A 16950-nucleotide genomic window follows, 5' to 3' on the forward strand; every position below is an offset into this window, starting at 1 on the left:
GGATGGCGTTTAATGTTACCGCTCCCGGATCGAGAATAAGGGAGCAGAGAAGAAGAAGCCTCTTCGTCCTCAACCTAGCGAAGAGATGAATGAAAGGACGTCCCTAAAGTCTCCACAACTCTCAACATACTTCTAAAGAAAGATTCCACTCGGAAGTCAGTAGTTGCTGCCTTCGATCGAGACGATTCGTACGGACTTTTGCAATCCTGTAACGAACCTCTAGAGGATCGTTCCATTCTACGCCTGTTTGTTATAAAAGGCTCTTTCTCGTAAACCCGAAACCGGGACCGAGAGAAGATACTTCCTAAGATATGAGAGAGCTGTGGAAGATCAGAGTTGATATGGACCATGGTTCCCAAAAACGCCGTTTCGAGGACTGGAGGGACGACTGAAATCTTCCCACTTCTTTCAGATTATGATCCAGGACATCTGAATCCCTCTCCAGATGTCCGGCACCTTCTTTCTATCACCTCAAGAGATACTTAACGCACCGAGAGATGTTCAGAATCATTCCTAGATCTTTAATAAAATTTCAGTTTCCCGAGGTAGGAAAAAACTGTAGAGGTCTGAATTGCAGTCTATTCAGGGAAACAAACTTCTTTAGGAAGGAAATGGTCCCCAGCAAGCTCATCCATTCCCTCACACAGTATGTTTACACTTCCCTAATAAGGCTGCGCTTTGCCTAAGCAAGAGAGCATATAATAGTGCAATGTTGCGGTAGACTCGTAGTCCTATACCGTGCGGTAACGAGCACCCGAAAGTAGTAAGATATCTCTGTAGAACATATTAAGGCCAAACGAATGCAATGTTTATTCATTCATGTAAGAAATCCCCTCAATCTTAGGCTAAAGTCCGTGATTGTAGGGCAGAGATACAGATAGTCAGTCAATCCCGCAGGAGAGAGAGAGACGTAACTGCCATCACAGAGATACGGTTAGTCAGTCAATCACCGCAGGAGAGAGAGACGTAACCTACCGCGCATGACAGCAAACGAGCTGGTACTGCTCGTTTGGACAGATTGGACTGGAGGAGAGGACAGTGACAGCAGCAGCTTACGATCGTCCGTCATCGTCGTCTCTTACTTTATGCCTGGGTTGCCAGCTACCCTATTCTACGAAGAAAAAGGTCCATTATTTTTAGCATAAAGAGACTCTCAAGCTGGTATATTTAAGGAAACGAAACAGAAAACGCTAAATATAAAGATGCGTTTGTGTCGTCAGAACACTACCATACAACGGTAAAAGATAAATCGGAAACTCCTGGAAGGCTGCAGGGAGTAACGATTAAATGTCCTTAAAATGGACAATAGACCTCTCGGTTGCCATCCGAAGAGGTAACTACAGCAAGCGTATATGACTTGAACCAACCAGAAATAAAATAACGCAAGGCAAAATAATGAAATTATATCACAATAAAGTTTGTTCATACTTACCTGGCAGACATATATAGCTGAATTCGGAAATACAGCTACATACATATCTGACAGGCAAGTTTCATGAACAAAACTTAGGAGAATCGAAGCAGTCAGCTCAAGCTTCTTATGTTATTGGACATAAGGGTTCATTGACATAGTCTACAAGTCTATTTCTTGTACGAGTCTGCGAATGACGAATGAGAGCTCTTCCGAATCTTGTCAATAAGAGCTTATTCGCTTACGCAATATCAAGTTAATGAGATGTTTGTCAATGAGAACTAACCCATTTACGGGACAAAGAGATATTTTGTCAATGAGGGGATACCCACTTACTTGACAAAACGATAGATATTGTCAATGGGGGAAAGTGACTGAATTGACAAAACGTAATCCAGGAAGCGAGCATTTATTTTTCCGATTCCCGTCTCAAACGAGGAAGGGGCAAGAATCCTGTTAAGAGACTGGGCTTACGTCAGGTCGAACGACGATGTTCAATTCGGCAGCGTATTCCCGACTAGGAACTAACAAAATCTATCATCTGAAAAGCCCTTTCAGAATGGGCTAAAAAGCTGGCAAAATTATCCTGGGAAGAGGAAGAAACTCTCCAACCAGCTTCCTCTCCCGTATCACAACAACTAATGCCTGCTAAAGCTTAAAATTTATTGGCAGTATGGCAAAGGAAGTCCTGTCTTGCGCTTTCCTGAAGAGCGTACTTTTGATGAGTGCCTTTGCAAGAATCCTACTGAACGTTTGCCGAGAGTCCTGACGTGCAGGACATCGAGCCTTTATAACCCGTAACTGCCTTATCGCAAAGTCTTGACTGCGGTAGTGGCAACTTAAATTTATTGGCAGAATGGCAAAGCTTGCGGTAGAGCAAACGATCTTCCCTTGAGCTTTCCTTAACTCCATCCACCTATGCGAAAAGCAATATTAATTGACAGAGACCTCTTGAATTCACGAAACCCGATGTCTTGCTGGGTTTCGGAAGAAGAAGTTGTCTGTTCACTTTAAGCTTCCTCCGAAGCACTGCCTACTTCACATTTGCAGGTGAGGTAGAAGGTTATCACCGAAGGTAGAGGTAAAATTCTTTAAGCCCAAATCTGAAACAAGAGCTTGAAGAGTTCAACAGAAACGTTCAGCCAGGCGACACACCTGGCGTGCGCTGGTGCACGCTCGGCGTCCACTGGAGCGCGCTCGCATCGGCGTCCACTGGCGCGCGCTTCTGCTCAGGCGGCGTCCACTGGCCGCGCACGCTCGGCGTCCACTCGGCGCGCTTGCTTGCCGTGCACCAAGCGCGCCCCTGGCTTGGGCGTCCGCTCTCAAAAGCTTACTGCTACTATGACTTCTTTTACGTATTTCTCGGTGGAAGACGGACACGAGTTCAGGCGACGTTCGCCTTCTTACTTCTCACTGAAATGCATAACGAGAGAGAGAGAGAGAGGACTGAAGCGTCCTCTTCTATAAAGCTTCTATTTAGAGGGCGCGAGTCCATCCGAAAGCTCCAACCCCTGCGCGGGGAGGACGCTTCGGAGGACGAGAAGCAATCCTTCAGGATTCGTGCACGTGCACGCACTTAGGCAGTCTGGGGATTTTCATCAGAAAACTGCCGAAGGCACGCCAGATCGGTGGGGGTTCCTCGTAACCCTCCTTCGGCTTTTGACATGCTCTCTCCCTGGTTCTGGGAGTCAAGCAGAGGTCCCGGCCTAGAGGCGAAACGAGGCCGATCTGACGCACCCTCCACTACACAAGGGGTATCACTGCATTTCTGCACTTCACTTTTACTCTCTAAAGCAAGCACTTTCGATTCTAAGTTTACGAATCGAAAGAGTATCAGAGAAAGGGCAATTTCTCTACAGACACTGCTTAGGGCCCGAAGGCAACACTGCAGGGTTAGGAGTACATAACAGAAGTAGCACTTCACAGCAATGAATGGAGAGCGAGCACCTCTCGTAGACATATACATAGCCCGTAGGCCATACTACAGAGTTATGCAAAATAAAGTCTACAGGAGGTTAGCAGGTTCACTACCCTGACTTTTGTTACTGATTAATTGCGTACATACGAATCATACGTCTTCCTTACGGAATTAGACATGTTTACTGATTAATTGTGTACATACGAATCATACGTCTTCCTTACGGAATAGACAAAGTCTCACACTCCTTACATGACAAATCTCAACAAAGAAGCAAGACCCATACCCCTCGTACATACCAAGTGCGAATCTACCGAAGCTTTCGGTAGCCACACCCTATCTTTGCAGACAACCCCCTCTGAAACTAGCCTAACTAGATTCAGATATTTTATGCAAAAATGAATCAAATTCAAATCATTTAAGATAGCGTATGCTAGCCACAAAATCCAAGTAAAATAATCAAAAGACAATTAGGATACTTAGCGGCAATGAAGTTTCCAAAATCCTAAGACGGAGGTACTGAAAACAGGTGTTTTCAGCACCGGCGACAGAAAAATTATGAATAGAAAATGGGAATGATTCCTGATACCCGCCTCCCAGCGGCGGGAATGGGTACTAACCACCTGACTCCCACTGCGTGTGTCGTAAGTGTTTAAATTTCTGTCGGATTCGGAAAATACAGCTATATATATATCTGACAGGTAAGTTTCATGAACAAACATTACATTATGTAAGCCCTTCTACAGAAGCAATGGCTTCCAGATTTTCCCCAGAAGTCTCCCTTTCCATCTACTTGAGTATGCATCTGTTCCCCAGAAAAATCTCTACAAACATAAACTGGTTATTCTCTGCATGCCTGTTGCTAAGTAAATATTTGCAGACTTGTTGCCTAGAATTCTCCACTTCACTATCATCATACCCGAGATAGAAGAAGTAATTATAAACCTCCTAAGATTTAAGCCAAGAAGTCCTAGCCTTCTAGGTCACTACCACTCCTGGAATCCAACATGATCCTTTGATTCAGCACCTCTTCATGGTCAAACAGTTTTATGGATTGTCTTGCAATGAGTCCTCCCACAAACAGTTTCATGGATCGTCTTGCAATGAGTCCTCCCACAAACAGTTTCATGGATCGTCTTGCAATGAGTCCTCCCACCTAAGTAATTAATCCTGCTGACATACAGTAATGAATTTTGTGAACCCAGATGCATACTCAGACAAGCAGAAAGGGAGACTGTCCTTCTGTGACAAATCTTGAGATGAGTGCTATTACAAAAAAGCTAAATATGTAATGGGTTTCCATACAGAAAAATTACTTTTATTCATAACAATTAAAATTTTATAAAAAGTAATGGCTACTTCAGCAGCGTTACACTTAAAAAGATTCTTCTCTATTTTTCGAATAGCGGGATGTGATCATCCAGAACACGAAAGCTAAATATGTAATGGGTTTCCATGCAGAAAAATTACTTTTATTCATAACAATTAAAATTTTATAAAAAGTAATGGCTACTTCAGCAGTGTTACTCTTAAAAAGATTTTTCTCTATTTTTCGAATAGCGGGATGTGATCATCCAGAACACGAAGATCATCAGGAAGGCCCCGACAGCCGTCGGTTGCGCCTGCTGCAGGCGCTTCTCATCCAACAAATAAAACCAACACTATATACAACGCAGGAAGAATTTCTCCTCCCCATAAGTATGAGAAGACCTGCAACCAACAATATCATTCATCCCAACAATTCCACGGAAGACAACACCCAAGAACAAGATACTTCTGCAGCCAATGAAAATCAAATTAGCTGTGACGTCATGCAGCGTGACACAACGCCCAGCAATGTCACCACACACAGCTCAGATCTAGGAGGTCACAGCTACACAACCATCAACATGGCAGAAGTGGCTTGATACCTGACTCAAGTGACCAATGATAAAAAGACCTACAGCCACCAGCCAATAGGAGATCGGCATGGGGCAGACCCCTGCTGATGACCCCGAATATAAGGAGGAAGGACACCACACTAGAGGCAGTCCACCTTCAGCTTCCTTGCCTAGAGGATGTCTTGCAGCTCCAGATGAAAGCTCACAACAAGAGAGAGAGAGAGAGAGAGAGAGAGAGAGAGAGAGAGAGAGAGAGAGAGAGAGAGAGAGAGAGGATGACTCTGATATCATACTTTATCTGAAAAAACTGAAATACAAATATTTACTACACTGATCTTGACCCTGGAATAAAAAAAAATGACCCCCATAGGCACTCTACTAACCTGTTTAAGTAGTACTGAAAAAGCCGCTATTCAAACAACAGAGAAGAATCTCTACTAGTATATATAACACTGCTGAAGTAGCCATTACTTTTAACAAAGTATGCTTGAAAGAGGGTCTGCTTCCTAATTAAAATTTTATAATTAAATAAGGAGGAAAACATAAAGTTAAAAAAAAATCTATCAAGCAGCTTTAATACCAACGGACAAAAGATAATCTTTTACATACTATTCTTTTCATAAACACAAACCATTGCCTTAAAGAGCCACACATACACACTTCTTAGTGTAATAGAAACTTCTGCTACACAGGGCTTGCAAGAAACAGCCCTCAGTAGAAGTAAAAACCCTTGATCTTCCATCTATTCCTGTAAGTATGTAACTCAGCTCCAGGGGAAAGGAAAGGGGGAACTTCCAAGTACAGGAACAGTTTGTATGAAAAAAAGCTGACTATAAAGATTTCCAGGGTTCGAATGAAACACATTATTGCATAACCAGTTGCAAACTGGTCTACATATATAACTATTTATAAAGGATATAGTAGTGCTTTGCATTATGATTAGCAAAGTTATCAACTTCCAGGCCAAAACTTCAACCAAATGATTTAAAACTAAGAACTTTGCATCCATAAAAATGAGGAACATGCCCTTTTAGAGAGTAACTTCAAAATAATTTCCAAAGAAATAATGTAGTGTCCTGTGTTCTTATTCAATACAGTGTGTGTGAATTAATTGTCATTTACACAACAATGTCATTAAATATATGTACTATTAGTGCACCTCTGTGGCTCATGAAATTAGAAACTTTACTGCTTTACAAGAAACCCTTTTCATTTCAAATTTTATCAAGGGAATTTTTTTCATAAAAAACAATTTTAGCCTATCTACAGCAACTTTTCAGCCTTGGTAGCTTCAAAGTTCAACATTCATGTTAGGGAAGGACAGATCTTTGTAGTTTTATAACAGGCTAGCCTATGACATATTATTAAAGAGAGAGAGCACACTATGATATAATATTAACAAGCCAAATTCCTAGGGTAAGCCAAAATTTTGGGGAGCAAGATGGCAAGCTATGTACCAGACAACACAAAGAAAGAATTGTCTATCATCAATGAGATGTGGAACATGGGGCATACTCAGTCAAATGCAACTGGATGGATCATTCTCATTCTTCTGTTTAATGTCTAGACAACTGAATAGATGTTGAATTGAATTGAATATAGAATTCAAGCCAAAGGCCAAGCACTGGAACCTATGAGGTCATTCAGCACTGAAATGGAAATTGACAGTAAAAGGTTTGAAAGGTGTAACAGGAGGGAAACCTTGCAGTTGCACTATGACTCCACTGTTAGGAGAGGGTGGAAAGTAAGGTGGAAGAAAAAGAATATAAAAGGAGGTACAGTAAATGGAATGAAAGGGGATGCAGCTAGGGGCCGAAGGCACACTGCAAATGCGTACAGTACACCACAGTACGCGCACTGACGGCAGTATCCCCCTATGGGGAACTGAATGAATCCGCACCATACTAAACTTTTTTAAAGAAAAAGTAAATTGTGACAAAATGGGAAGGGCTTGTCGTTACCAACACCTAAAGGACAGCAAGTTCGTTAGACACAGCAGCTAAGGCCAAAATGAAGACAGCAGTAGAGGGCTACCTCTAAGCAAAGGTCATTGACCACAAATGACTTCGAACTAAATAATTTGAATAAACTCAATTCTCTACTAACACTTCTCTTTTGGACAGTGGAGCAGTGTAAAATAAGAGGTTGGTACATTGTGGGGCTATATAATATACTACCCATATAAGGTAATGTAAGGTTATCTATTGCTTTTGCTCAGCTTTTATCTAAGTATGTTCAGGTTACCAATTTCCATGTTTTTAATGGTACCAAATTCTTATGAATATAAAAACAAACACGAATCTAAGGTGAGCCAAAAGACTTCATTTGGCAGCATACACAGCAATGAATTACTTTTCCACATCATGGTAGTAAAATGTTTACAACTAAAACAAGATTGATAGCAAGTAAAACACAGCTTTACATAGAAATAAACTTACCAACAGGAAATGCCATAAAACATGATGGGCTGTATTCCAGTTTTTTGACAAATCTCAGCACTCCAGTCTCCTTGTAACAATAAATGGCACGGAAAGTAAGGACTAAAATGTTTGTTGGTCCCTCCGGTGGACATAAAACTATGATATCCAGAGCCTCCCCATTCAACTGGCGAGACCACTCGGGAGCCAGTCGCTTTCCTTTGCTGCTATTATTGTTGTTATTGGTGTTGTCTTTATCCTTTTCTGTTGCAGATGCCAGAACTTGATACCTGCCAAAATTCGAAAATACATAAAGTTATACATTTACCAAAGCAACAATGGAAAATCAGAGTATGTATTTAAGCACCTTTGGTGGCTTTTACTGCAAATGAAAAATAGAAGAAATACTCATGTTAAAACAGTGTTTGAGATGCTATACATACTGAAAACATCATTTATGAATACTTCCCATACTCCAATACTACCCATGAATTTAATCTTGCTCAATTAAAAATCAAATAGCTAAAACAAAAATAAAAATATCCTCTTGCATTTTCCACTCACTTGAAACACTGAAGACACCAGTCAGATGCAACTGTTATAATGCTGTCTGATTTGGATACATAAGCAATTGGACCAGGTAACAAGAATCCTGGAAGGAAACTCTGAAAGGCATAGCTTTCTTGCTCATAGACAGTGAGGATGCCATCAAGTGACAGCACAGCAATGTAATCCTTTCCTTTCACACCACCAAAAGAACCTGCAAACAGAATTGAATTACATAATGTCTATGCTCATGATAAATAACAAGCATCTGCAGCATCTCAAGTATTATGTGCAACACATAGAAATGAAGTTTTTATTGTAAAACTAATATTGTAATACCTACCTGAACACCTGAACTAGCCCTGGTCACTTACCAGCCCGAACCATCATTTATTAAAAATTTACCAAATCTTTGGTTAAAATAAACGATCAGTGTTGCCAATCTCCTGGCAAACACCCTCGTTACCTAGTTACCAGCCCACCGCTAGTAGCCCTGCCTCACGGGCCGGTCACACCTGCCCTCTCACGTCAATCATAACTCAATAACTCTGTATGAGAGGGGAGGAGGGTGGGAATCATTCAGGTGTTCAGGTAGGTATTACAATATTAGTTTTACAATAAAAACTTCATATTGCAATACACCCCCTGAACACCTGAACTAGCCCGATTAACAACATTAATTTGGAGGTGGGGAATCAAATCTGCCCGGCCCTTCACTGTACTAGTTTGCAGTCATAATATAATTGAGTACGCGATCAGTCTCAAGTTCATTTGTCACTCGTCCAAGCTAATCTCCCATGTGTGGCCTTCTAGGCCTGTCATATGTGGAGGGAAAAACTCCCTGCACCTCTACTCTAAGGTCAAAACTCATTGAGTGCGGAAGGGATACAAACCTGTTTCCTCTCAGCTGGCTATGTGCCTCACCTGAGTAGAGGAAAAACTGAAGACCTCCCATGTTGGCCCTGGCTCTCGGCCTCTCATGTATGGAGGTTAACTGAAGACCTCCCATGTGGCCTTAGGCCTCTCATGTACGGAGGAGACAACCATGTCCATCGGTGCGTCTGCGACGGTGTCGTCGATCGTAGTGATGTCCTCTTGTAGTGTTGTACTGCCTGTCTGTACTCTGCCTGGTTGGCACTTGAAAGAATACCCTCACCCTCAGATAGACCTAGACATGTTCTTTCCTATCTGTCCTAATACTTAAAATCCTCTTGTGATATATCATATCATGAATACCTTATACATATTCCTAATAGTCGCTCACTACTCTAATCCTAACTCAGACAGCAAGATTGTTGGGTTTAAAAATAGAATTTTGGCCAAAGGCCGAGTATTGGGACCTATGAGGTCAGTCAGCGCTGAAGGGAAATTGAAAAAGTTTGAAAAGGTGTGAAAGGAAGAAAAACCTCTGTTGCACAATGAGTCCAGTGTTAGGAGAGCGTGGAAAATAGGATGAGAGAATATGAAATCAGAAAAGTGAGAGAGAGAGAGAGAGAGAGAGAGAGAGAGAGAGAGAGAGAGAGAGAGAGAGAGAGAGAGAAAAGGAAAACAATCGTCTAGGATAAAGAGAATATAAAAGCAGGGAAAAGAGAGAGAGATAAAATCAGGGAAGAGAGAGAGAGAGAGAGAGAGAGAGAGAGAGAGAGAGATTACGATCGTCTAATATCTCCATCTCCGCAAATTGCAGCAAGTTAAAAGGGTATTATCTTAACGATAATACTCTTATAACTCCGTACAGCTATGAACAACCGAACGAGAACTTGTTGCTAATGCGATCGACTCCATATAACAACATCACTTTATTGTATTGATCAGCGTTGTGACAGCAATCGAATCCGATAGCAACATCCGTTATTGTATTCATCCGCGTGGGACGGTAATTACTGTATTCATGTTATAAATGCAGCTGAAGCTAATAATGGCAAAATTACGTTTCATCAGCAACCTGGACAGAATCCGAGCTTTTGTATGAATTCCAACGCAGCCCGTGGTAAAAGAAACTAATTAGCATGAAAGAGCTCATTACTGTGTTTTCACACAGACAAAGGATTAATAACATATATGTGTAAGGTTCGTAATACCAATGAAAAAGAGTGAAAAACGAACGGAATCCTAAATTTAACGCCATCTAACCCGAGGGAAAAAAAACAAAAAATAGTTTCCAATGAGACGTATCAGTCAAATTTTGGTCTTAAATTACATCGTAAGACGAACAGTATGACTTCGTTACATAAGTTAAGTATCCAGATATTCATTAATATGCTAACTAAGGACAAAAACATTAGCCGAGACCAAGTGATATGGTTGAATCTGAAGCCAAGGAGAAAAAAAAAATAGACTAGCCGGCATCGTTGTCTGTCTAAACCACACCTCCTTACAATAGTGCTGTTTGACGACAAGCTAGTGTAATTGTAATTTAATTGAAAAGTAATAAAATAATATTTAAAGGTAATTAAATTAACTTTATTAGGCCTAATATTAATTTCAGTTGTCATTGTAATTTGATAATACGACTGGTAATACTTTGTAACTGTAATTGACATAAGCTCAATGTAAATACGACGGCAATAGTCTGTTAGACGTATGAAGACGTCATACATACAAATTCCTTATATCTGACATCTGATTATATGCCCCAAGATAGATACCTCATTGACTATATTAAATGTCAACATAGTTGAAGACACGTCTCCTTTAAGACGTTTGTACAAACTTGGCATAAGTGAGAGTGTTGTTACGTTAGTCATTTTAGTCAATCAGGAGAGAATGAGATGGATACGGCGACGCAAACCCGTATTCGTCATCCGCTGATTCCAGCGTGAATGACTGCCGAGTTTAGTGTTTATACTACGCCAATATGATGATACACATAATACAATTATATGCTTTAGTCGGACAGAATCCGATCTTCATTCTGTTCGATTACATTCATATTAATTATCCTCAGATCGGATTCTCGTTCGTTTTTCAATTACACCTGTATTGAATTATCCGAAGTCAAGAATGCCTTAAGCCTACAGCGTTAGGCCAATATACAAAAATAACTACCGATATGTTGTACATCGAATACTTTAGGTTAGGCTAGGCTACTGAATATGCATACGATATCATCGTGAACACTAGGCTAACCGTAGTTAATTTTATTCGATTTCTCTTCATACTGAATATCGTAAGTCAATCTGCATTGAACGGAGAATTAGTCGATATTAACAATTATCGTATCGTATACGTAGAGGAAAAGTAACCTTAAAGACGAAGGAGCATATCTGAAAGACCAACCCTGGCCTAAAAGCTTCTGATACAAGGAACTCGAAGCAGGAAAAAGCCTAAAGATGCTCTAAGGACACTGTGCCTCTAAAACTACTACTTTTAATAGAAAACCGACCCGAAGAAGCCTGCACTTCTCTTCCTAAACTAAACACTATGTTTATGTTTAGTTTTTCATTCATCCTGAGAACTTACACATCGAGGGAAGGGAATCTGCTGCCAAAACACTGCCTCTCCGCGCCAGGGGGGACGGCGGATCCTGCCCTCTTTGGGCTTGCGGATCCCCATAACCCCCACACCGACCGGTTAGGGCTGATTCTGGAACAGGCGGGGAGCTGGAAAAGAACGATTAGTAATTTCAGTATCCTATTGCTCGATTTATCCTGACCATATCTTAACCTAAAAATCGGTAACAGAGATGTCATCGAGGGAAGGGGAATCTGCTGCCAACACTGCCTGCTCCGCGCCAGGGGGACGGCGGATCCTGCCCTCTGGGCTTGGCCCCCGGATTCCCCAATAACCCCCAGCAACCGGTTAGGGCTTGGATTCCCTGCCGGAAAAATCCCCATAACAGCACCGGGGTTAGGGCCGGGGCTGGATTCTGGAACCAGGCAGGGGAGCTGGAAAAGAACGATTAGTAATTTTAGTATCCCTATTGCTCGATCTATCCTCACATAATCCTTGACATAAAATCGGTAACAGAGATGTCATACTCGATGTCAGCGTACTCTCAAGTCTCTTAAAGAGCACTGTCTCTAAGTCTTTATCTTGATCTACGTTATCTCTTTCTGCCTACAGTTACTTCTTAATACGAGACCTTCCTATGTTTGAAATACCCTAACATCTGGTCCAAAGACCACTCCTGACATTCCAAACATCTGGTCTTTACATTATATTGGACAGGCCTACAATTTACGCATAAGGAATGACTATCGTGTCATAGGGTACTCATCCTTTTCTTGCATTGTTGGCAAAGACGATACGTTGTTGTACTCGCTCGTCGTTTTCTGTGATGTCGTGGCCGAGGATTGCAGTAGTCGTTGTCGTAGCCTGTGTTTGTTTTCTTCCTTTGCAGAATCAATGTCTAATGACAAAGGTATTAAGAGCAATCCAACCGTAATCCAAAGGGATGCGTAATTCGTCACCAAAATCAATCAAATCAAAGGTGCAAATGAAGGCCGGGCAAGACCAAAAAGGAGTTCGCTGTGGATACATCTGTACTCCACCGCGAACGATAAGTGATTGACGTGAGAGGGCAGGTGTGACCGGCCCGTGAGGCAGGGCTACTAGCGGGTGGGCTTGGGGTAACTAGGTAACGAGGGTGTTTTTGCCAGGAGATTGGCAACACTGATCGTTTATTTTAACCAAAGATTTGGTAAATTTTTAATAAATGATGGTTCGGGCTGGTAAGTGACCAGGGCTAGTTCAGGTGTTCAGGGGGTGTATTGCAATAGTAACGAGTCAGAAAAAAAATGATTTTGTATCTAAAAATTAGATTTTTCAATGACAAATAATACTACTGTATATCCAAGAAACGAAACCAAAAATTTCTAAAAGATTTGATAGTCTTCACTACATAATTCAAACGGGCATGCAAGAGAAAATAAACCTCATTTTAGAAGGCAATAAAGCTTACCTATTGTAAGTGAATGTGCCTGACGTTGAAATTTATGTTGATAAGCGACACTAAGCCGTGAATGATGTCCATGACCAGTTTGACCAGTTGTGACACTCACTGTGTACACAGCCATACGATCAGGATGCAAAACACACAGATGAAGTAGATCATTACCTCTGTCAACAAAATGGTATAACAACCACCAATTACAATCTACATAAAACTGCCAAAAATTTAATCAATTATATAAACTGGTATTTCAATGGAAAATAAAATTATGCACAAAATTCCTGAAATATGAGAATAAATAACCCTTTTATTGTCACAAAAAAATTAAATGACATTCATACTGTGTACTCAATTAACCAGCATTACAGACCTCAGTGTACAATACAGCAGAGTATGTCAGTATGTCCTATCTGTAAATATCTCGTAGCATTACTTACGAAACAAATCTACCAGCAGCAAGCCGTATTATAGGATAACTGAGAGTGGTTTCTAAGAGCACATGATCTGGACGGTAACCGAATGCCTCTTCACCTTCTTCATTTCTGTGGGACTATGGAAAAGAAGATCATTAAGCTTTGCATCAATGGAAAGCCATTTTAAATTCAGAAGTACGCAAAATTTCTACTGAACACATATTAGCTGTTTGCAAAGAGAAGAAAATATTTTGAAATTATCCCTTATACCCCCTGTAACTGTGCAGCTATCGCAACAGCATAACCAATCAAAGCACTGATTTCTGAAACAATAAGCAGCTAATACAAACCCAAGGTGTTTCATGTATACATTGTTCATCCCTAATATATGCTATATTCATGTGTTATGGCATAGTTCTTAACTCAAATAAAGTAAAAATTACCTGTGGAAGGAAAACTCGTAAGTTTCCAGAAAACCCTCCAACGATAACTTTTTCTGAACTCGGCGATGAATTGTCAATGTTGGCAATAACAAGACAACCTGAGTCACATTCCTCCTCATTACCTCCATCCCCCTCAACCACAGTAGACCAAAAATCTCTTGCTTTGAAAAGAGACATTGCTGAAATACAGAATAAGAACTTAACACACAGAAATTATTATTTTCATTATTATTATTATTTGTTTATCTTGTCACAGTATTATGGATACTGTAACCTGACAAAAGTGCCGGCAGTGAAATGCTTAGCAAGGAATTCCAATTCTTCTATTGGAAATGTCCTATACAGAGGTGACCGAGATCCTCCTCAAACCTCTGTATTTCACAATAATGATTTAAGACACTGTAGGTCAGGTTAGGATAGAAGATCCCAAGGTCAGATAACAACCCAGTGCCTAGGTTAAGTTAGGTAAGGTAAGGTTACAATACATCCATGAACTATGACATCTGAGTCCTCAACAATTTTTTTTGGAGCACCTACAGATTCGCGGGCCCACTCGACCACCGACCAAAATCAGCAGAAGAAGACCAAAACCAATATGGCGGCGATACCAAAACAACAACACACAAAGTAGGGAGCAACTACATATCCACAGACGATCGATTTGTGTGTGCTGTCAGGAAGGCCGTGGCGGAACGGCGCTTCGCGCCTTATCCGCATATTTAAAGATTCTTGGCAAGCACGGCATGTTCTGGCAAGAGGTAATGTTGCGCCGCGCGCGCTAGCCATAGGGGTTATAACTTATTGGTGACCTGCCACCCGAGGTCGTAGGGACTACTTACCGTGGCGGATGGATTTGGGTGTCGCGCAGCCCGGGAAACTGGCCCGGGAATCTGTAAACTACCGCATTTACTATGTATTCCAGACCATTTCTGCTGATGCAATTCACTCATCTTTGGTCATTTACCTACAAACCATGGTTTCCCACTGGAGTCCCACCATAAGCTTTATATATATATACCAGTAGGGGACTGGAAAATATGGTATCCACTACATAAACAACACCTAAAACAAGGGATAACCTACCTAGGTATGGAGTCGTTAAAATGTAGGTATACTGATGTACTGGCAATTGATTTGATTTTATAGATTTTAGGCATAATGCCAAGCATTGGGACAATTAAGGCCATTCTGCATTGAAACGGAAATTGACAGTTTAATGGTTTGAAAGATGTAACAGGAGGAAAGCCTCACAGTTGCATTACAAATCAATAGTTAGGAAAGGGTGGAAAGTAAGATATTATGAAAGGAGGTACAGTAGATGGAATGAAAGTAGTTGCAGATAGGGGCCGAAGGGACGCTGCAAAGAACCTTACGTAATGCCTACATTCCATCGCATGAGGTGCATTGATGGGGGATGTAGTACCTAGCCTATAGTAGTACCTACTGGCAAGGAATTCAAAGATCAAATCCGATAGCTAGTATTTACCTATAGGTAATAACGAAAAACTATATTAACATTAACATACAAATACTCTTCTGTGATTTGGGTCTATAGGTAACAGATCTAGATCATAGTTTAAGTTAATACTGCCTAGGTAGACACAAACTACAGGTGGACCAGTCTACACTTCGGCTAGTTAAGCTACCTAAGGCTAAATTAGGTAATTTAGGCCAAGTTAATTCTTTCAAAATTGTACAACAAACTTTCTAACATTAAAACACAAACAAAACTGTTCAGTTATTACCTCTACGTTAAGTGGACGAGGGGTAAAAACACAAAAAGGTCGGCGAAGCGGCCTCAGTTTTGATCCCACTGTGACATGAGTAAATCACCCGCTGCTAAGCAACTCAGCTGATTATTGTAAACAAATATTCATAGATATTACATATATATAGAGCACGGAAATCTACCCAGACGATTCTCTTGCGGCTCCATACTCAAATCTAGAATACTAAAATGTGAACGATCAGCAATATTTGTAAAGGATGATATTCATTATGAAGGTTTTGAGATAATATTAGAATAAATTAGATATCTAAATGTTATGGATGAGTTTAACGGGATCGATAACAATCAATGGAACGTTACAAGAAAACTCCCGTTATCGTCATCCGATCAGATATTGCATAATGCATAAACCGTATAAACTCGGCAACATTCTCTCTCTCTCTCTCTCTCTCTCTCTCTCTCTCTCTCTCTCTCTCTCTCTCTCTCTCTCTCTCAATATTTCTTACCCGATATAACAAACGCCTCCATGATTAGCATTTGGCTTCCCCACAAAAATAGATGGAATGAATGTCTAGATTTTCCCTTTCTATCCTAATCTGTACATAATTATCTCATTTATTATTCGCTTCCATATTCACGTTTCTGCTGTTCGCAATCTCTATGCCCATCAACTTACTCATTGTTCACGTTCCGTATCCACACAGCAAGACTGACCAAGCATATGCTTTCTTCGTTCTTACTGACAAACTCCCACTTTGCAGTAGACTTGATTTCATTAAATATATATATATATATATATATATATATATATATATATATATATATATATATATATATATATATATATATACGTGTGTGTGTGTGTGTATAACTGAATCACGAAAGTTTGGAACGCGATAAATCCATAAATAAAGGTATAAGCCACGAAGGAAAAATAAGCAACGGAGTTTCTGCAACATCTTTCGACTGAACGTCCTTTACTCTTGCAGAAACTCCGTTGTTTATTTTTCCTTCGAGGCTTATACCTTTATATATATATATGATATATATATATATATATATATATATATATATATATATATATATATTATGTGTGTGTGTGTTTTATTGATTTCCTATTACAAGTCTTCTGTTTGTATGTCACTTCCTTATCAGTGGTGTTGAATTCATTACCGATACAGCTCTGGCGCAGGTATTAAATATTGTCAGCGGCATTGGTAAAAAATAATGTACCCATTTAACTTTGTATGGCCTTCCCTACGCGCGTTCTGGTACCTCGGTCTTGCTAGAGGGAGCGGA

The 16950-nt window shown here is 40.6% G+C and overlaps 1 protein-coding gene across 1 annotated transcript in view; it reads right to left on the reverse strand.

The window, feature by feature from the left end:
• LOC135210016 (protein PTHB1-like) overlaps nucleotides 1-15783 on the reverse strand; it is a 70489-nt gene extending 54706 nt beyond the window's left edge. The window contains 6 exon segments of the mRNA XM_064242784.1: nucleotides 7648-7916; nucleotides 8191-8386; nucleotides 13076-13233; nucleotides 13504-13616; nucleotides 13923-14101; nucleotides 15668-15783. Coding sequence (XP_064098854.1) covers nucleotides 7648-7916; nucleotides 8191-8386; nucleotides 13076-13233; nucleotides 13504-13616; nucleotides 13923-14099 — 913 coding nt within the window. The 5' untranslated portion in view covers nucleotides 14100-14101; nucleotides 15668-15783.
• Between the last annotated feature and the right edge of the window lie 1167 nt (nucleotides 15784-16950).

Source organism: Macrobrachium nipponense, chromosome 39 (genome assembly GCF_015104395.2).
Source record: "Macrobrachium nipponense isolate FS-2020 chromosome 39, ASM1510439v2, whole genome shotgun sequence".
NCBI lineage: Eukaryota > Metazoa > Arthropoda > Malacostraca > Decapoda > Palaemonidae > Macrobrachium > Macrobrachium nipponense.